Genomic DNA, 22,500 nt, shown 5'->3' with positions numbered 1-22,500 from the left:
GGGTTTGCAGGCAGCCAGTCTGCCTTTGGGATCTGCCCCCCCGACCAGGTCAGACTGCGTCCGCTCTGGACACAGGACAGTGCTGCTCTGAGGTGGGGATGCTCTGAAATACATTCAGGTTTCATTTGTACCGTCTTTAAAAAATACTCCCTCCTTTCTGGTGTGTTAAACAAGTGTTTTTTTTACAATACCATTTTAATCCTTCTACTGACTTTTGGCTCTATGTGTCTGGATTATTTCTTTAGGGTTGCTCTAGAGATCACAATGTGCATCTTCATCTCATCCCAGTTTATTTAGAGTTTGACTGATTCGCAGACGCAGGGGACCGGGAAACGGCGCGTCTGCACAGACTGCTCCACCTGAGGGCCCCGACTGTCCTGCCCCCGCCCGCACACCTTATGCACCCACTGAACACAGTGCGAAGTTCTGCTGTAAAGCGGTCTAGTCTTTGAAGGCATTAATGAGAGAAAAGAAAAACATGTTGATGTACTATTTCATATTCATAACTCCTGTTGCTCTTAATTCCTCCCTACACCTGAGTTGCCATCTGGTGTCACTTGCTTTCAGCCTAAGAACTTTCTTTAGCATTTCTGAAGTGCAGCTTTGCCAGGGACGACTCCTCTCAGTTTTTGTTGGTCTGAAGATGCATTTGTTTGGCTTCATTTCTGCAGTGCAGCTGCACGGCACAGAGGACTCTCGGTGGGCAGTTTCATCACCTTTGGCACGTCAGACGCATTATTCCAGCGCCGTCGGCTGCCAGGCCCTTAAGGGGAAGTCAGCCGGTGCTCATAGCCGCTCCCGCTCACGCCCTTCTCCTGCCGCTGCTTCCACATCCTCGTACCTGGCTGTCAGTTTGTGGCGATGCCTCTAAGCGTGATTTTCTTTGTGTTCATCCTGCTTGGGGTTCACTGAAATTCTTAGATCTGCTCATGTTTTCCACCAAATTTTGGACATTTTCAGGCATTATTTCTTTAAACATCTTTTCTGCTCCCTCCCCTCCGCCTTTGCCTGACTAAATCCAACAGCTGGGTCACTGAGAGTGAATTTCACTGACTGCCCTCATTCTCCCTACGCGTCCCCCGCCCCGCCCCCGTGGCCAACAGTAACACAGTGTCCTGTCTAGTAAGTTTCGGCTGAAAACCAGGTAATATAGTTATTTCCAATATTATAATTTAGCTTCCTAATTTTATATTTTGGGGGCAAGAAAATGATTAATTCATTTTTCAGCAACCCTGAAAATCTAAATAGATCTAATCTAAATAGATCTAATCTAAATAGATCAATAAATACACAAAAAACTGAGCCACAGGTAATCAATTGTCTTAGAAATACGAAAATACCTTCTTTTTCATCTGTTTTTGAGACTCTTCAGTCATTTTAGTTAACTCTTCCAGTTTCGCAGATGCAATTCTCAGATCTGTCTTGGTTTGCCTAAAACAGAAAGTAAATGGGTACAGTTTTCATACACCATCAAGAATTTTAAAAAAATCAGAAAAATATGTAAATTTAGTAAAACCAGTACTGATTTTGCACGCATACGTGTTTAGGAAGGAAAACCTGCCAGGATCAAACCTCTGTAATAGATGGTTTCCTCATTTCAGTTTTGGCAGACTCATCCGACCCGCCCTCCTGTAGTTGGGCACAGGGTCACTGAGACACTCACCTGGTCCAGCGCACCAAACCTCTGCAACTGATGGCTGGTTTCCTGACTCCTATCTATTTTGCCTGGTGATTCTACTTCGAAATTGTCTCTCAACTGTGTAATACATTTTCACTCCCACTGCCCAACCTTCGGCTCCCTCACCACTTCCTAGGGCTGTTCTGATGGACCCCCGACTGAGTTCTCCACTGCTGGTCTCCTCGTCAGCTCACCTGCTACCGGGCGTTCTATCTGCAGAAAAGGTTACCTACCCAGTGATGAAAATTCTCATTTAGTCATGATTTCTGGGTCCCCCACATCTTTGGGCACACAGTCAACAGTCCTCTGCATGGTACGTAAGGCTAGCCAGCATCTGGCCTCAGAGTCTCCTCCCTTGCCGGTTCCCCGCACATAATTTACGTTCCAGGTATAACACACCACTGAACTTACTGTTTCCTACAAACATATCCTTGTCTATTTTTTCATGTATTTGATTGGACTAGCTTCCTTCCTCTTTTTTTGACAACTTCCTCAATCTTCAAGACTTATTCCTAAATCTCATCTCGCGTCTTCCTTAACTTGTCCTAGGCAAGAGACCCCATAACCCCAGCCCTCATAAGAATGTTGTGTACATTATTAACAGATACCCTTTCATGGAATTCAAAGTTTACAAAAAATGTGGGATTAAGATCGTTAAAGGCAAGGATCACATTTTGTTAATTGTTAACTCCTCACTAGAGAGCACAGTACCCAGCACGTGTTGTAGCAAAAGTAAATGTAATCACAAATGGATGTAAGAGAAGGCAACAAGAAAGGAGACAGAGTCAGCGGTGTACCTCGATATTTTACTCAGATCTTGCCTATCCAATTTGATATTTGTGTATGGAAATCTTAGAATAGTAATTTTGTGGATCTCTCATTTGAAACAGAATCCCTCTCTCACATAATTTTTTTGAAAAAGTTCAGGCACTGGTCCTAGGACCTGTTTTTGGAAATCACTGAAAGAAACAGCATTCTAAGAGCATTTGGATTCTTACATCATGGCTCCTAAAACAACAGAAAACCTATGTTTTGGGGGGATAACAAGCAGTACTTTATACATACTCGTCATTTCTACACTGTTCCACAAAGTACTTAGGAAAGGAGTAAACAGTGGTTTATATCTTCTTCTGGCATGAAAGACGGAAAACTCTTCTGGAATCTAAGCTGTGAGGCCTGTCCTTTGGACCTGGCTCTGCCGCCGTAAGAGCCACTTGGTTGACTGTGTCAACCACTTCATCTTTCTGAGTCTCAGAGCTGCAGCTATGAAGTGGAGATCAAGACACATCTTTCCTGCATAGCTTGCAGAATCATCATAAAGTTCAAGTCAGTTAATTCATATTAAGGCACTTTGTAAACGTTGTTGTGGTTTCTACCAGTGTAAGCTATCGTCATAATCTTGCCCTGTTCTGGACGCTGAATTGCCAGTGACTGTGTGGTACAGCGCAACTTCGCGGTTGGGCTGGGGAAGCTGGGCGATGCCTGTGTGTCTGGCCTTGATTCCTGGCCAAGAAATGAAAAGCGGGGTTTACGATACGCTGCTTAGAGTCTGAATCTCCTCTGGTAACCCCCAACCACAAACTACAACTGGTGGTTTTCACCTGGATTATCTGGTTAGACAGCTGGTTCAGACTGTGTGACCACAGCGGGGGAAAAAGACCCCGTGGGAACCTCTGCCTTGAGCTTTCCTGCAGCCAAGGTCTGTGCACACGTGTCTTCAGTAGTTCAATCTGCAGACAGAGCACGTCTCTGTGAGAACAAAGACCCTGGGGCACTGGGCGGGGGTCCCTGGGCCCCCCACTTGCCTATGCCTGTGCCAAGACTGTGGGGTCTCGGGAGTTCCTCAAATGTTTAAACTTTGAATCTCTAAAGAATCAACAAAAATAATCCTCATTTTATTTTATGAAGGAACTTCAATAACTATATGTTTATACTATTTTACTTGCAGAACATTTTAGATAGATGTTTGCTTGTGTACAAATTACATCAAGGTCGAAAATAGTTTTCATTGTAGAATAACCAATTTCATTAAAAAAATACACAAGAATAACTAAATAATCTTGATGTCACAACTACTCACATATTTCATTTTTGCCCCAAAGGAATATTTTAAAAAGCACATTATTTCATTTTCAGGCATTCTTTCTTGTCAAAGAATTTAAAGTTTCTGGGATATTTCTTTAACGTAATTTTTCATGATTTATAAAAAGCAAACTTTGCTTTATTAAGCAAATATACTTTGCTTTATTAAGCAAAGTATAACCAATATAGTATTATATTTAAATTACAGCATTAACTTGGACACAAATTGAAATGCTTTAATATTACATTCTTTTGAGATTTAACATCAAATACAATGGGTCTACTTTAATGTTTTATGTTTCTTTTGCTGTCTCATATCAAGGAAATCCTAAAAATGTTTATAATAATAATTTCATACACTGAAAAATGGCAAGATTCAGAGAGAAGTAAAATGCAGATTTTACTTATTTTATTTAATATATATTCTAGTTTTTTTCCTTTAAAATGAAAGGAAGATGCATCCCTTGGTACTTGAATAAGTACTTGAGTAATTACCCAGTGCTACAGTCAAGCCAACCACTGATACTTAAAAACTTTAGAGAATAACTAAGTATCATTTTAGACAAAATTCTGAAATTTTACCATCATTTCTCCTTTAGGAAACTGATGGTAAACAGCAAAACTGTGAAAATTTTTAATTTTTTCTTCTTTAAATCTTTAGTGTCCATTTAACGATCAAACCTATTAAAAAAACAAGCCTTCCAAGAAACTCTAAAAGCAACAGATGTTAATAATCCATGTACTGAGCCGTCAAAAGTTTAAAATAGAGACTCTTGAGTCTTTAAAAGTTTAATTCAAAGTTATACACAATTTAAAGTAGTTCAACATTCTAATTTCCATGTCACAATATGATTTTCTAAGATACCAGTAAAGCCTCTCTACACTGTCTGTGCGTGGCGGTGAGCTTTTCCAGTTCTACACGCACAGTCTCTCCGTCTCATTCGTCTGCAGGGTCTGGGGTGGTACCTGGTCATCAGTGCTTTTCAGCGTCCGTCTACTGATTCAGATGTACCGCCACAGCCTTAGATTTTACAGAATAACTACACAATCGGCATGCTTATCTTTACAAGAACACTTCAAACGATCATTACAAATATAGTTTTAGAGTTATCTAACTTTGGGTATCACTGACGAACTGGAGAATATGTTAATTCATTGTTAAGTAGGCTTATGCAATGGACATCCTCAAAAATCCTCAAAAATGGAGTTGTGCTCAACTTGAGAAAACCTAGGGTGAAAGAGCCGCGGGCAGAGAGAATTAGCAGCAACGGCAGAGAGTACGAGAAAGGCAGTGAGAGAGATGGGTCACTGGCTGGGGTGTGTCACTAAGGGGAAGGTGGAGGACGACGGCAGAGGGGAAGGCGGGGGTCAGGTCACCCACGTGCAGAAAAATCCTCCATTGAGGGGGGCCGACAACCAGGGGGGTGGAGGATTGTGTTTTAAGGCAAAAAAGGTGACAGTGACCTTGAGGAGAAGAACTGAGAGGTAGGATCAAATCCAAACGGAAAGAAATTCCAAAGAGAGACCAGAGCAAATACACTCGTCTTCCAAGCAGTTTCAGAGAACAGAGAGGAGAAAACAGAGAAAACTAAAGAATCATCAGGGGAGGTCTACGTATTTGAAGTCGTGGTGGAACCCCACAAAAAAAGGACTAAGCTTTTAAAGAAGAATGAATGTAACTGGATATGAGAAGAAAGAGACGAGATCGGGGGTTGAACAGCACACAAGAAATGGGCACACAGCCTAACAGAAGCGATGGAGTGAGGAAGGGATGCTCCATCTGGCGCTAGGACTTGCAGCAGCGACAACGTAGGGAAGGCTGACCTTCCAGAGCTAGGAAGGGAAATACCTATTGCCTACTCGGGACATTAACACTGACTCCCAGATCTGCCAGCACCTGCTTTGTAAGTATCACACCTGCCTGTCTCCTTGGGTGGGTTGTACACTGAAGCAGAACGGCGGAGAGCAAAGGCTACAGAACACTGTGGCACCACAAAGAAGGCCATTTCATTTCCACTCCAGAGACGAGGAGACTGAAGTCCATTCCGTAAGCAGCCTACCCAAGTCAACGAGCCAGAACCAGAACACAAAATACAAAATACAAAACGAGAACACAAAATCAGAGCTGTCTGGCTTCAAAGCTCATGCTCTTCATGCTTCTTATTATTACAGAAGCACATTTTTAGGTTAGGTGTACAAATGCACAGTACTTGCAAATTAAAATTATTATCAATAAAATACACATTTTGAAATACACCAGTAAGCAATGATTAAAAGGCAAAACTGCTAAACAATGAAGGTGTGGATGTGTTCCTACTTTTGACCAGGAGGTTCTGGAAGTGAGAGCTAACAATCTTTCTGCCCCTTAAAGATGAAGAGCAAACGATATAAATATTGAATAAGGGGTAACTAACTATAAGGGAAATAGTGTGAAGAGACAGGAAGATGACAGCAAAGCCTGATTTCTTACAACACGTTTCCTACGCTCAGAAGACGAGCTGCCAACACACAAGGCCTGCCTGGCGATTCTCATGACGAAGCACCTCTGTTCCGGGCCATTCCTCACACGGACGAGTTTCCAGGAGACGCTATGAATCAAGCACAGCGACCCACGAGTTCCAGATTTCCACAGCGTTCTTCAAACAGAACACACAGTATTATTCAAATTGGAACATGAAACATCTGAGAAGAATCTGTTACATCAGCTGAAATAAAACAATTACCTGGCAAAGGCAGATATAGTTTTAGGGAACAAGAGATTATATAAAAATTATCGGCACATACAATGTTTTTGAAAAATAAAGTATGCATTTGTAAAAAAGATGAAAAAATGAACAGACTGATTTATATAATTTAGTTTTTGTTACATTAAACATAATAGAGTGATATCAAGAATCATATTCCTATCAAATTGCTTTTATATTCTTCAATAAAACTATTTACTTAAAAATCCTTTCACCATCACATTTTAAATGTTTCCTGGATTTTATTTCACATTTAAATAAAGCACTGAACATTAATAAAATGCTTAAATGCATCATGCATTCAAACATTGAGATGGTTGATACTAAAGACAGATTTAAAGTCAGTACAGTTTCCCATTATGGATACAGTTTCCTGGATCCATAATGAGAAACACTAAAAATCATTTGATTCATTTTGCAAAGACACTATTAATTACATTAAAAATGGTTTTCTCTGGTGTGTTGTTTTGGAAATCAAACTAGTAAGTGGTCACACAATATTGCATAACTGAAGAATATAAAATATCATTTTCTAAATAATGACATCTCAAGAAGCTGTTTGCCCCCCATAAGAAAAATGACAATGTACACAAAGAGAAAACCTACATAAATTAGGTAGCTTTGTCCCTCCAATGAAGTACAATTTAATTAACTATTTAACTAACTGACTTCATCTCTCAAAAATATCTTTCGAGGACTTGCCCTGTGTCCAGCAGTGGCCTAGATGATGGCAAGACAGAAAGAACTAAATTACAAGCCATGCCTTTAAGGATCTTAAAAGCTAGTAAAGACAGATTAGTTTATAAAGAATTAAATATGCTCAAGTGTCGAAAATGCTCTATGAGAAGTGTCTACAGCTGGGGCACAAGGAAGGCATATTTGGTTCTATGTGGGGAGGAAGAAGCCATGAAGATCCAGAAAAAGATTTCTGGAACCTGTGACCCCTGAGCGGAACACTGGAGGCTGCGTGGGTACTGATCAGGGAAGGGCCGTGGAGGCAGCCGGAACAATGTGAGCAAAATTAGGGACGGAGGAGACGGCATGGCTAGTCTGGGAAACCAAGGACGTCCGGAGGCTGAGGGGAGGAGGGGCGCGATCCAAAGCAGCCGGGGGTCAGGTCAGGGAAAGCTTCACGTTGTGCTGAGTGACTGTGATTATATCCCAGAGCAGGGGTGTCCAGCTCTTCGTCACCGGGGGCCACGTCAGCCTCGAGGTTGCCTTCAAAGGGCTGAAAGTAATTTCAACTCCTTCACAGTTAAGGAGTAGTTACACTTATACAGCCCTAAAATTATTTCAGGCCTCTGAAGTCAACCTTGAGGCTGACGTGGCCCCCGGTGACAATGAGTTGGACGCCCCTGGTGCCTACAGGACCTACAGGCATTTGGTGGGCACTGCAGGCCAGCGACGTGATGGGGTTTCACTGTGGGGAAGACCATTCTGAGGGCAGCAGACAAAGGGAGGTGGGGAGGGAATAAGCCCTTTCCGAGGCTACTCAGAGGGGGCTGAGCGAGGGCAGTCACAGTGCGAGGACGCAGAAGCAGAGGCTCTGAGAGACGCCTGGAAGGCTGAGAGGTGACAGAAAAGAATTTGATGCCTCCTAGTTTTCTGAAGGAGCAACTGGATAGAGCAGAAAGATGAGACCGTGGACCTGTGACAGGTAACGCGCTCCGTTTAGAGCCTGCGGAGTCCAGGTGCCTCTGAGCCATCTCGTGGAGATCGCTGGGGGAACCTGGAGCTAGAAACACTCACTGGGTCTCATCCCCACAGAGGTTGTCAAGCTACAAAAGTGGACATGAGATGAAATGGGTCAGATTGATTTGAGGCCATCAGGTCGCACATAAACTCATTAAAGATAGCTGCGACCCTCAGAGCACACTGGCGTATGTTTAAGTTCTCAATGAACAGGAAATGCACTGATTGACAAGTTACAGGTTGTTCATAAGAAGAAAATACCTGTTTTCGCTAGTGAGATCATTCCACAGTGGCTGAGGCGTTCTAAACCGAACACTCTGACGATGCCGCTCTGACGAGAGGACAGCACAGACCCCAGGCAGGTGCTTCAGTCGGTCCCCGCAGCACCCCCTTCTGCCGAGACAATACTGTTGTTCCTGAACGACACACACAGACGACAGTCTTTCCCTTCAGAGGCTCTACAGGGGAGATGCAAAATCTGAGCGGACACGACTTGAAAAACAATCATCCCCATATCTCAGCTGGACACATATCAGAGACAAACAGGTATGACAGAAAAGCATCTACAGAGAAATAGCACAAAGTCTGCTTCAATGAATACATGCTGAGTAGAGCTGTAAGGGGAGTAAGAATCTGGTGGAATGAATGAGAGAAGTCTTCCCGGAGCAGGCAAGTTTTAACCACGTTCAGAAAGCTACGAAGTTTCTGACCAACAGAGTAACGACCACAGGTAAAGAGGACGGACCCAAAGCGTCTTCCGTGCGTGACAGCAGAACAACTAGCGCGAGCCCTCCGTGCACAGCTGGAGGGCCGGGGAGCGCAGGTGACTGGAGACCCTCCGGAAACGGGCTGCAGACCTCCGTCTGCTGTGGCAGGGCATCGCCAGAAACGCTCGAAAAGGAGAATGATGCAAAGCTCTAATTACAAACTCACACGATTCTAACTTTTTTTGTACCATAACATCAGACAACAAATGAAACTAGTATGTTTTCAGTATAAGTACAAACTTAACACTGGTGTTTAAAGAGTTTCCAATTTAGTTATTCTTGGCAGGCTATATAGGGCAGCTCAAAACCTAAATGCTGGTAACGTCAATATGCCCATCATTCAGAATCTGTCAAACTTGAAAGCAACACTCTCTTCCCTGGAAGAAGCATCTGCCTCTCCTTATGTTCCTTCCAGTCTGTGTCAGGAAAAGCAAGCACAGTTTTATGTATACAACTCTGAGCTGATTAAGTTATAGAATATTGCCAATAGGTATTGTGGCAAAATTGCTTGTGGACACTTAAGACCTTTCAGGCTTTAGAAAACCACAATTAGCTTTATCAATCTCTAATCTCCATTGATAATCTTTGGGCCTGAATGTGCAAAAGCCAAACGGAACTTCCACACAGATGTTAAAAAAACAATGTATCCATTCATATCCACTCATCATCCTCTGTTTAACAAGCAGCTCCCACTCCTGACCCCGCACTGCTGTGCGTACAGGCAGAGGACCAGGCGCAGGAGCGCACCAGATCAGCAGTTACGACATGTGAGTTCCAGCTGGGGCCTTCCATGGATTTTTGTGCAACCCTCAATGAGACAAATAACTTCTGAGCCTTTGGTTCATTTAGGTGTCTTCTATGAAAGCAGAAAGTTAAAGGAAGATGATCATTAAGATACCTTTAGCAATAAAATTCCATGATCTTCCCGTTCTTTATCCCAGTATCACCAAGTTCTGTTCATTTTCCTGTACAATAATATTTACATGCATTTTTTATTTGCTATTTCCACTATTATTGTATGACTGCAGGTCTTGATAAACCAATTTTCTGCCTCATTTTTCTTCCAGGATCTCCACACCCTGATTTATACTACAAACACCATACACCTTAATATTCTTTTTCTTTTTCCACTCTCTCCTGAACCTTGAGCGCAGAGTTAAACTGATCACAGTCTCCTTCCTGTGATCTGTTCTCATTCTTAGCCATGAGTGACTGCTCTCGTTTGTTTGTTTGTTTTCCTGTGTATTCTCAAGCTCTCTGTCATTCCCCCTTGTCTTGTGCTTCACATTAAAATGTGATATATCCTTGGAGATAGATATAGATATACGAATATACACATATATGGATATGGTAAATTGTATATTGTTATTTGCATGAGTTTTTATGTTATAGAGCAAATCTTTTTACTTTTAAAATATGAACCTTGTTTTATAAATTTATGTTGCTGTAACTACATCTTTACTTGTAAACACGTGTTTCTAAATGATGCATGGTATTCCACGGGATGCAGTTACTGCATGTTACCTATCCATTTCCTTGGTGCTAGACCCAGGCTGCCTCCCATTCCCTACTTCTACAAATAGTCTTATCCCACAGAGAGAATCACTAATTTGAAGTTAGGGTGCATCACTCCTGGAAATGTTTTTATTTTATTCTTTTGTAATATGTATACAATATGTAGACATTTTATTTTTTACTATATAATTTAATATAGATATGTATCTAAGTATATATGGATATGTAAAATTAAAAATATGTATCCATAATCAATACAATTTTAAAAGCACTTAAAATGTATATAAATTACATCATTCTTTAAGCTCCTTTTGTATTGGTATTTGGTATTTGGTATTGGTATTTGTATTGGTACCTACTTGGTATTATATTGCACACTATGTTTTTGGCACTGATAACTGGGTGTGAAGAAGCATCGCATTATTTCAGCATGCATTTTCCAGAGTGCCATGACTTTTGAAATATTTGGGCACATCCTTTGCCCAGTGTTCTAAGAAACTGTGGTCTATGTTAAGTCAATCCTTTGAAAATTGTTAAGAATTGTTTTGCCACCCAGAATGAGCTCAATGCTTTTTAATGATTTGCACGGATGTGAAAGGGAAGTAGAAGCTGAAGCGCTCTTGTTAAAACCACAGTGACCTCTGCAGTGGGTTGCACAGGGACCCCACCCTGCCTCCCCCAAATTCAGGTCCACCTGAAACTTTATTTGGAGACGGACCTGGCAGAGGAATTAAGGTAAGGATCTCAAGGTGAATCATCGTAGATGAGGGTGGGCTTATAAGGAGGAGGGAGCACGCAGAGGGAGACAGAAAACAAGGCCATGGGGAGACGGAGGTAGGGCGAGGTTAGAGCTTTGGGGTCAGGGCCCCGCAGCGCCTACAGCCCCGGCAGCGGCAGCGGAGGAGGCAAGGAGAGGTTCTGCCCCGCAGCCGACAGCGGGCAGGGCCCTGGCAACACCGTGACGTCAGACTTCTAGCGTCCAGAACTATGAGGAATAAATTCCTGTTATTTTAAGCCCCCAATTATAATTTGTTACGGCAGGGGGGAAACTAATGCGATCTCCGCACGGCTCCGTTCAGCAGTCGGCTCCCAGAGCTCACCCTGCCTCATTCATCCCACGCACTGGACTCAGCAGCCCTCCTCCTCCCGGACACGCCGCCCCCCTCACCCGGCTCCCGGGACACGGCTGGTCCTCGTGCCCTCCCGTCTCACTGGTCTCTCCTCCACCGCCTCTGTTGATTTTCCCTCCTTACCCTCACTTCTCTGAGCGCGGTTGTAGGTTCTGATGTCTTTTCTGCATACGTTACAATTTAAAAACACGTGCTGCAGCATAGAATGAAGACTTATAGGGCTATAGTACTTAATTTTAACTAGCATGGGGGAGAGGGACAAGTGACAATTTTTCTTCTGTCATTTGGAGTTTTTCCTGTAAAATCTATTAATGCAATGATGATTAAACCACTGTACCATAACATTTAATACTGTACATATAAACATATGCGTGTACAGTATTAAATTGTCCAACTTTAAAAACCTTTCATTGGCTGCCTTCTCCTCTTCCTCTCCTCCTTATATCCCTTTTCACTCCCCCTTATGGTGCTCCCTGGTATTACATCTACACTGCATGCTCCGAACCCTTTTCTCAGAAAGTCTGCTTATGGTGGAATCCAAAGAGAGAGACCTGTAGAAAAATTTTATCTAAGGAAATGGACTTATATTATAGTTGCCTTCTGACCAATAGTTTTGATTTCAGCCTCTTTCCATCCCCAAAGATTATACATACAAAACTCAAAAGGGAGGAAAAAAACACCCATTGGAAAAATTATGGTCTCATCAGTTTCTCCAAAAAATAATTAACACTAAAATAACAAAATTAATTTAAAAAAATACCTAAGTTGTTTTCGGAGTCGCTCGATTTCCACATTTTGTTCAGTTACTGTTTCCAGAAAGTGTTGGTTAGTCTGCCACAGGAAAAAAATAAAAACATTCAGTGTCAGAACATTTAAAGCTACTTTGTTAAAGATTTACTGTAGAACATATAAGTAGAGAAATAAAATGACGTAATGATAATGATTAGATCTGTGGAGGGTAAAATAAAACCCTGGCCATTTTTCCTTGCCTTTACCGCGACAGGGGCCACCTGCTTCCGTCCAAACTACGTGCGTCTGCATCTCTGCCCTACGGCCTTCTCTGGTGTCTGAGCCTCCTCTGCTCCCTAACTGTGCAGAGGGCGCCGGGTGTCAGAGAGTTCAGGTCCCCAGCCTGCTCTGGAGGGACTGGTCTCGCGACCCTGGGGGAACAAATCCGAGCCTGTGTTGGACAGGGGCCCCCACCGTGTGTGGGTGGGATTAAGTCTCAGTCGCTCACAGAGCTGATCCGCTTCCAGTTAAAGACCCTTCACTGGAGCTTCTCTTCCCTCCCGGTCTCACTCCCCCACACCCCTGCTGGTGCACTCTGATGTCATCTCCTGAATAAGCCACAGGCTTTGAAACCTTTCCCTCAGGGTCTGCTTGGGACGGAAACTAAAGTAGGATATGAAGCAGTTTTCCAGGTGTAGAACATTTTTTCTAGGGGAGCTGATGATCTTCTGTAAGTGCTGGTTTCACCGCGATGGTATCAATTCCCCATCCTTCTCCATGTGTCTTATGTGCAAAATCATGCGGACGACAGTTAACTGGCAGTCCTGACTTCAGTCTTTCCCACCCTGGCGGACCACACACGTCTCTCCAACAAAAGTCCCGGGGGTGATCTTCACTGTGCTGCTGCTCTCAGGTTCACGGACCTCGTAATTCCCGCACAGCGCTTTCTCTCCCCGCGCCGGGATGGCCTCGCTCTGCCGGCCGGCGTTCGTCCCTCCACGTCCTGCGCGGTCCGCTCGCGCTAAGGCGGAATTTCCTTTTGACGTTTTGATAAAACTTCATATGCACTTTTACAATGCACACGGCATTATATTTAAATACTACAATACTGAAAGTGTATGTATTTCTGGCTACAACAAGAACCGTTGTGTGTGTGTGTGTGTGTGTGTGTGTGTGTGGACCAGCTTGTCCCGGAACCCCCAGGGCCTGGCACACGATTCAGCACATTTCTAGGACTTCTACTTCTGAGAGATGAATGAGTGGATGGATGTCTTCATGAGACAGGAAAGAAAGCCTCTGCACTGCATCTTCACCGTTATCTTGGGAAGGAGGCTGCTGCAGACCAGAACTCAGTATTCAACTCACAGACCACAACTCAAGAGACCAACTACCACATGCAGAGAAAGAAGGACAGAATAATAAATAGGTAAATTATACATCAAAAAATTAAAAAACAACAACAACAAAACAACCTGGGTGTAACATTAGGCATGAACCAGGAAAGACATATGGTTACATGCAAATGACTGAAGGGCTGAGTTGAAGAAATGAGCTTTCTGTATTACTGCAAAAGATAAAACCATGTATCAGCGGGAAGAAATTGATGAGAGATTTTTAGCTTTCCAATAATCAGAGTTGAAAGGAAAAGGCTGTTAGGGGAAGAATGATATCTCTTACAGGGGATAGTCAAGGCAGAGGCTGACTTATCATCTAGCTGAAAAGCAATTAATAGGAGGATGTCTACTTCGTGTGGGGTAGTAGGTGACCTTCATTGTAATTTCAAAGTCTCCTGTGAAGCCGCTTCAACGACTTCAGTCCAAACCGACTCACTTCTCTGAATACCTCTGTGGTGTCTGTATTGCACGATTAATGCTTTATTACATATACTGTTTTGGCACTAGCGTAAATAATGCTTGTGCTTTTTTTTTTTTTTGTACTATTTGGGAGCACCTTAAAGCTAAATGATATAGAATAATTAGTAGAAGTATAAATTGGCATCATGAATTTTAAGAAGCTGGTGTTGGTAACGCACGTAACTTGGCAGCAATCCTAGCAGGAGCTCAACAACTGCACCTGAAATATGACCTTGTTCTGTGTGTGTGATCAGACCCAGATGTGGAAGACTCGTGGACGCAGAGACTCGTAAAGGCCAAAGGAAGCATCTCTTCCGGTCATCATCTATTTCAGCACTTTATTCACTGATTATTTCACAGTCTTTCCTTCAGTAGGAAGGTTTCCAACAAGTAGACCAGGGCTCTGTGGATAGATGCACTTTCTCTTGCAACTAGAGAATCTATTCCAGTGCGAGGAACTTAGTATGTAATTAACAGATATTTTTGAGTATTTTTAGAGAGATAAGCAAACTCAAAAAAAGAATATGAATTCAAGCAAAGAGAACCTGCTGCAAATAGAACTCTTACTGTATCTAGTCACAACAACTAAATGTAAGCTTGTCCTTTTAGGGGCCATGCAGGTCAGGGCATTTTACCTCTGGCATATTATTGATGTGCACTGCTCACAAAAGCTATTTCATTTACTTGGTTTATACTCGTCAATTTTTTGTACATCTATAGAAACCTACTCATTTATTGAGTTTATTCATGTAATCAGGAAACTTTTAAATAGAAGCTGTTTAATATTCAAAGGGCACTTTTCTTCACGTTGATTTTGACCCTGGCCCTGTGACCGGGCTCTGAATGTGCCTGGGACACATGAGAGCATCACAGTCACCGAGCTGCCTCCCTGTGCACCCGGCAGTCCTGCCTGACACTTCCTGTGCACACTAAGAAACCCTCACGCTTTAAAGTTTCCCTTAACCATTGTCCTTATTCTCACCGCAGTAGTCTTTTATTTGCTCTATGTAAAACGACTCTCTTTTATCCATGCCACAGAAATTTTTAGTGTATTTCCTATGATTACTCAAATATTCTTTTCTCATGACTTTCTTTTCTTTTTTTTTTAAGATTTTATTTATTTATTTTTAGAGAGGGAAGGGAGGGAGAAGGAGAGAGAGAAACATCAATGTGTGGTTGCTGGGGGCTGTGGCCTGCAACCCAGGAATGTGCCCTGACTGGGAATCGAACCTGCGATGCTTTGGTTTGCAGCCCACACTCAATCCACTGAGCTACGCCAGCCAGGGCCCTTTTCTCATGACTTTCATCACAATGATTCTGGGTTATTTATGATAAAACAGGGGCTACGCTGTGCAATATACCAAAGAGTTACACAACCCCCATAATTCTAGGGGGCATTCTGAAACAAAGAAGGGATAATTGTGATGTTACATTATTAATTCCATGTAGAAATAGGATTTCTTAATTATGGAAATCAGTCATTTTGTTTTGTATTTTGTTAATACCATTTTAAAACCCTAAGAAGTATATTATAAGAAACTAAGTGACTGGCAATTCTAAATGTTAACATAAGTAAAATAGGGTAAAGCTGATTTAATATGTTTACATGGTTAAAGGAGAAAATTTTAAAAAATAGAATAAAATTGTATAGCTTACGTTTGATGGCACCACACCGCACTTAAACACAGACATTTTCATTAGGTACTAACAAGAAGTAACAGAGTCACTGAGTAAAACAGAGAAAGGAAAGAGAGTAGCTACCTGAGATGTCACAATCCTATTACTCAACAATGAGGTGAAATAAAACCCCAAGAAGGAAAAGAAAAGGGAAAAGAAAAGAGAAAGAAAAAAATCTGAAAGGAAGGAAAAGTCAGAGAAAAAATGGTCAAGAACAGAATTGGAAGGGCTAATTACATTTGTTGAGAGGAAAAAAAAAAGCCAGGGAAACTGAGGTGCACCTGTGGGTGCCAGTGGTCAGTCAGCTACAGTGGGTTCTTGGTGTCCGGAGGTTTTTAAGAAACGAGGCTCTGCACTGATGTGACTGTTCTATGGAGCATACCCAGCAGCACACGCGACCTTTCTTTGAGGAGGTCACAGTCTAGATTACTCTCAGGAGATCCCACCTAGGGCCCCAGAGTAGTTCCAAATTAAAATATATTTCAGATAGATGTTCGCTTTAACTCTCCTGTCGTGTTATTAAATGTGAAAGAAAAAGACAGATAAAAAGAGTACTCCTTACACTTATCTAGTTTAGTTTCATGCAACCATTATTTTCTGCTAATTTACATCAGCATAAATAAATATTTATAGTGACAATTTCTACTGTATGTAAGCAAGTACACTAAATAGATAGTCTCACTTACCATTTCTATGTTCTCATTAGTGACATGCAGCTGCTTGGTCAGCTGTTGGAAGCTGCTCAGCTGATCCTACGGTACAAAAGGTAGGAGGGGACACAGAAGCAGCATTCAGTTTGCAACTCTTGTTTAGAACTGAACCAAAGTGAAGTTTAAAAATCACTATGTCTAAGTCTAGATAAAATCAATGCCATTTCTTCTATTACTGTGTGAATTGATAGTTGAAGAAATAATACACTTTTATATAAATGATTACAAAATTAAGTAAGTAGACAACATGGAAAGTCATGTAGTTATTTGTTACACTATAATCTAGAAATCAGTTCATTAGTAAGTGGACGCGCTGGAGAAGTCTTGCCCAGCGCTGGAAACACGCTGAGACCTATTAGAAACCGGCAGCGCAAACACGGCCAAGAGTTCCTGCCCCGCTCCCTGCTTTTGCAGATTCTCACAGCTTCACCGCCACAAGGTTTTAATCGTTGGACTGTCTGCGACACTCCTATTAAACTTCACATGTGTGGGTGACAGACAGTTGGGAGGAGCTGCTAATACATTAGATGACAGAAGTAAAGACTGATAGAGAACTGGGGAAATAAGATCATGGTATTGTTTGTGAAGCCTTGTGAAAAGAAATTACTGCACCGCTACAGTGCAAACATAATCCTACTCAGGTGAAGAAAAAAACAAAATCACGATGGCTTAGGTGACTGACCTCAATAAAGAAACAACCTTGGAGAACATCCTTATATTAGAAATGCTTTCTATATCTCAGCAGTAACAGTCTTATGGGTCAGATCACCTGGGCTATTTTTAAACCAGGGCATATAGAGAAAAGTTATTTAGTAAACTGCAAAGCATTGTGTATATTGTTATGACTTCTTCAGGTAGAAATTTCCAATTACAAACATTGCCTTCCCAATATCTACAGAAAAGCCGTCAGAATTGGAGTTACTCCATAGTTTTCAATGCTCCTGGCAGAAAAAGGACAAATAAAAGGATAGAGGAGCACATTTTCCGGAGGAACGGACGGCCCTGTGAGACAGGGGCTCTCGTCAACAGGAGCTTAAAGTGACACTGACCTGTCTGCTTTGGAAGAATATACAACAGGGGCGCCAAACTCATTTTCCCTGGGGGCCACATCAGCCTTGTGGTTACCTTCAAAGGGCTGAATGTAACTTTAGGACTGTACAAATGTAACCGCTCCTTCACAGTTAAGTGAGAGTTCAGTGCTGTCACAGGGACGGTAAAAACAAGGTGCTGGCCCGATAAAACAAGGCGGAGGGCTGGATTCGGGCCTTTGTGTTTGCCGCCTGTGATGTACAATGATTCTTGTTTTGGATACAAAGAAGTCTTTAAGGAGTCATTGATATCCTTTCCTATGGGTAAAGTTTTATTCTGATTAATTTATGTTAGACACACTTGACACCTCTTTTAGTAAAAGGTCACATTTAAAGGTGTCAATTTTCATTTTACATAGTGTTATGATAATTGAGCAAATTTCTTCATTGGTCACGATCCAATGACCAGTTTTTCTCTTTTAAGCCAGGTAGGAAACCAAGAACATAAAAGCTTTAGAAGCCCATTTATACATAATAATCTAATAGCTGCTTCTTAACACTAAGTACGGCTTTCACTGCTAAGCACCTCCTCAAACCCAATGCGCATCAGCACAGGCTGCGATTATCCGTTCAAAAGATCTCTGGCCATCAAAGTTCTCTTTATTGTTCACCCAAATGACACACTAGAAACACAGGCCTTCCTCTCCAAAACCGAGTTTTTCCAGGATGCGGCTTCTTCCCGATGTAAAAGAGAACCGTGATGCCCGAGATTACCTTTTGTTTTTGACTCTCGGCTACATAAATCTGGGCCTCCATCACATGTTCCTGGTACAGTTTCTGCAGTCGGTTCAACTCCTGAGAAACGGTCTGCCAGAGCTCCACGGCCTGGTTCTTTTCCTGCGAAACAAAAACATGGGAGGCCTCATTAAATTGTTAGCAGGCCATTGTATAGTACAAAATACTCATATTCTTTTACAGAGTAAATTCTTGTATATAAAGTAACAAAAATAAAATTCTGTGTGACGATGGTATAATTGTGATATTAAATGAATTTTTTTGGAGAGCGGGGGAAGGAGGTAGAGAGGGAGAGGAACATCGAGGTCAAAGAGAAAGACGGAACTCAGGCTGCAGCCCAGGCACAGGCCCTGCCCTGCCTGGGGATCAAACCAGTGACGCTTTGCCCGGTGGGGATGAGGCCCTCCCGCTGAGCCACACCAGTCAGGGCTGACTGTAGTGTTTTCTGATGCCATGAAGTTGTATTAATAATTCAGAGAATAAAACTGAAGATGAAAATGTCTTTCCTTGAAATTTTCTCTTTATTTACATTTCATAGGTAAAATTAAAATCCTTAAACCAGAAATAGGGATTAAACCACTCTCCTTCCTCATCAACAAAGCGTAAGCCTTAGCAATTACTGACAATGAAAATTACCCCAGTAAAGTACAAGACTTTTTGTGATTGTAGAATACATGTTTATTGCAGGAAATTAGGAAAACACAGAAAAATAGAGAAGAAAATAAGAATTACCTATAATTTTACCAACTGACAGTAAATATTCCTAACATTTGATTATAATCATGTTTATAAATGTTGGATGTACTGATGTTTATAAATGTAATTTTGGGGGAAAATTTTGTACTTTTTTTTTAACAAAACTGGAAATCGTATCGTGTGCTGTCTGTATTATACAATTTTCACTTGGTATTTACAATGGGAATCTTCTCAAATCATTACTCTTTCAATACAGCAATTTTCAAAGTACGGTATGGGGATCCTTGAAGTCAAAATTATGTTTCCAATGAAACAAACCATTTGCCGTGTGGACTCTCATCTTCTGATGAGAGTCAGTGGAGTTTCCCAGAGTTTATATGATGTGATGTGTGATGCTCTCATCACTCTGATGGCTGCTGCAATGTGCTCTTATGCTCCCACTCATTTTTAAAACGTCCGTTTAAATCTGTAATACAATAGAAACTGATAGATACACAACTTACAGACCCAAAAATCTCTTTGGGGTCCTTAGTAATTCTTAAGCATCCTGAAGAGCAGCTCTGAAACCCAAGAGTTTGAGAAACACTAAACGAGCATGCAGAAAGCATTGTTTTCTTTTTAGGGACGTGGAAACGGAAGTTTAGGCCATTGGCATAGGGTTCCTCAGCAAATTAATGGCAGAGTCAGAGAGAAACTTTCATAGAAAAATTTGTAGCTAATCTGCTTTTCCCTTAAACATTTTTTGGGTAATTTATTGATTTTTAGAGACAGAAGTGGGGGGAGAGACATCAGTTTGTTGTTTCACTTATTTATGCATTCATTGGTTCCTTCTGGTATCAATATGTGTGCCCTGACTGGGCTCTGAACTGGCAACCTTGGCCTATAAGGACAATGCTCTAACCAATCGAGCGACTCGGCCAGGGCTGCTTTCTCCTTTTTGACTGCTCAAACTTGGACCTCAACAAATCCTCTATGAAACAACGGATCCAAATGCAGCAAAAAAGTGAGAGCTTTCCATCTACATCTTGTGATGCAGAGGCAGAGAGAGGAAAGACAGAAGAAGAGGGTAAGGAATGGGAGTATGGTTTTAAAAAGTATAGTTAAAAAGTTTGGTCATAAAAGAGTAAGTAATTTTCAAATTTTGGTAAAATTTACCACTGGGAATTATAGCAACAAAACTACCAGAGAGAGATGCTTTTTAGAGACATGCCAATTTTTAAAAATTTGTTTTTGAAACTACAAATACAGTAGTTTGAAACTACCAACTACTACATATTTCTTCTGCATAAACATTTATAAGTCCTTCCTGATAACACTAGTCTAGAGCAAGTAAAAAACACGATTTCCTCATGTTTTTGCCTTCTAGGGCCTTCCAAACTCCTTTCCTTTACAGATTAAAAAAAAAAAATCAGGGTTCAATACATGCTCCTGATATCAAGGTAAATACAACAAATCCGATTAACCTAAAATGTCACTTTCATAAGTAAACATTTCCAAAACCAAATTTCTGAGGAATAAAAATAATTGACTTTTCACAGATAACTATAATCAAAATTGTAATATAGAATTTCTAATCCCCATTTATAAGTGAGGAAACTGAGGCACACAGCTAGAAAGGAGAAGAATTGGGATTCACATCCATGTCAGATATGAGATGCCTAGGATATAAAGCAGCAAATTAGAATAAAATTCCCTTACGTATATCTCAAATAATTAGTACTGAATGCAGAATATTCATAACATGGCTTATCAAATATTTCAATACAATGAGGAAAAATAAAACAAGAAAGAATCTAATTCTAGAAGTATCATTTTAGAAAAATGTAATTGTAGAAGTATCATTTTTGAAAAATATAATTCCATAATCTTTGTAAATGGAAGATAAAAAAATAAAAAAAAAACAAATGTTGGAAAGTGGATAACTGATGATTTTTCTCTTTAAAAATATCCTTTGACATTAAAATATTTTATAAAATAAATTCAAGCCCTGGCTGGTGTAGCTCAGTGGATTGAGTGTAGGCTGTGAACCAAAGTGTCACAGGTTCGATTCCCAGTCAGGGTACATGCCTGGGTTGCAGGCCATGACCCCCAGCAACCGCACATTGATGTTTCTCTCTCTCTCTCTTTCTCCCTCTCTCTCTTTCTCCCTCCCTTCCCTCTCTAAAAATAAATAAATAAAATCTTTAAAAAAAATAAATTCATGTCACAAGCTTTATGAGTCAATTAAAATATATATTTGACAACTACATTTATAACAATCAGGGTATTATTTAAAAGGTTTGTTACATGTTAACTATTGCATGAATTGTAGAAAATCGTGTTCACAATTTTGTTATTTTGCTATCATAATTCATAAATAATGATTAACACAGATTTTTAAAAGCTGTTTATTCAGAAACTGATTTTAAAAATATATATGTCACTCACTTGGTTGGCTAGGTGTAACTGTTCCTGAAGATTCTTAACTGTTTCGTCATCCACGTATATATCACTTTTCATCCCCTCGATGCCGAGGGGAAGGGCCTCCAGCTGGTTTTCTACAGCAGCTTTTAACTCACCGTGCAGCCTTTGGGGCAAACGGTTAGCACAGCAATCATCTAAATTCATTTTAGTAACACTGATTAATGTTTCAGGGTTAATTAAATAAACATTTGGGTTAAAAAAGAATTCTTTACCATAAAGATCATTTTCAAGCACACCTTAAAAATGAGAAGTTTTTAATCACCATTCAATACTTTGCTATAAGAATAAAAGCATTATCTTACAATTTCAAATGCATTAAATTGGAAATAATTAATTCAAGTCTAATCCAGTTTTTCCTAGGGAGTTTTTGAATTTTCAAAAAGGTAAAATTCAGATATCATACTTTAATTGATAAAACAAGACATTCAGAAAAATATTTAAAATGTGACAGTGTTTTCTTCTAGTACATTAAATGGAAATGGGGTATTAAATCTTATAGAATTATTTGTTATTTTCTTCACTGTCACAAAACTTATTTGACATTTTACTCGTCTCAGTTAATGATCAGACAATGAAACTGTTGTTAGTTATGAAATCAAGATTACTGAGGCTTTTTAAAGCACATTCTTACATAGCTCAACTATAGTTCTGAAAACCTTAAATTCAATGTAAAATTAATATTAAACTAAATTACAGATAGTTCATACTTTAAAATAGCTAAAAAGGCAAAGGAATATACAAATTAAAAGACTAAGTATTTTATTTTAAAATTACACAAACCTAGGAGGAAAAAAGTTTTATAATATCATAAAAATTTTAAAACCATGCATATAATTATAAGCAGAAAATATTTACTATTAACACATAAATAACAACACTAAAAACTAAACAATATATTACTACAAACACATACACGTATAAAAACTTTCAAACGCAAGAAC

The 22,500-nt window shown here is 40.6% G+C and overlaps 1 protein-coding gene across 5 annotated transcripts in view; it reads right to left on the bottom strand.

Moving 5' to 3' along the window:
- Nucleotides 1-22,500, bottom strand: part of SCLT1 (sodium channel and clathrin linker 1) — a 107,704-nt gene that overhangs the window by 65,573 nt on the left and 19,631 nt on the right. For all 5 annotated transcript variants that reach the window (XM_045830946.1, XM_045830944.1, XM_045830947.1 and 2 more), the window contains 5 exons: nucleotides 21,524-21,662; nucleotides 18,380-18,502; nucleotides 16,554-16,619; nucleotides 12,369-12,439; nucleotides 1,341-1,431 (listed from right to left, as the gene is read on the bottom strand). In XM_045830946.1, coding sequence (XP_045686902.1) covers nucleotides 1,341-1,431; nucleotides 12,369-12,439; nucleotides 16,554-16,619; nucleotides 18,380-18,502; nucleotides 21,524-21,662 — 490 coding nt within the window. The remainder of the gene's footprint in view (nucleotides 1-1,340; nucleotides 1,432-12,368; nucleotides 12,440-16,553; nucleotides 16,620-18,379; nucleotides 18,503-21,523; nucleotides 21,663-22,500) is intronic.

This window comes from Phyllostomus hastatus, unplaced genomic scaffold, assembly GCF_019186645.2.
Source record: "Phyllostomus hastatus isolate PE091 unplaced genomic scaffold, TTU_PhHast_1.1 phas_contig_159, whole genome shotgun sequence".
In the NCBI taxonomy this organism is placed as follows: domain Eukaryota; kingdom Metazoa; phylum Chordata; class Mammalia; order Chiroptera; family Phyllostomidae; genus Phyllostomus; species Phyllostomus hastatus.
The sequence above is the reverse complement of the archived record's forward strand: the minus strand, read 5'-3'. Positions and strand labels throughout refer to the sequence as shown.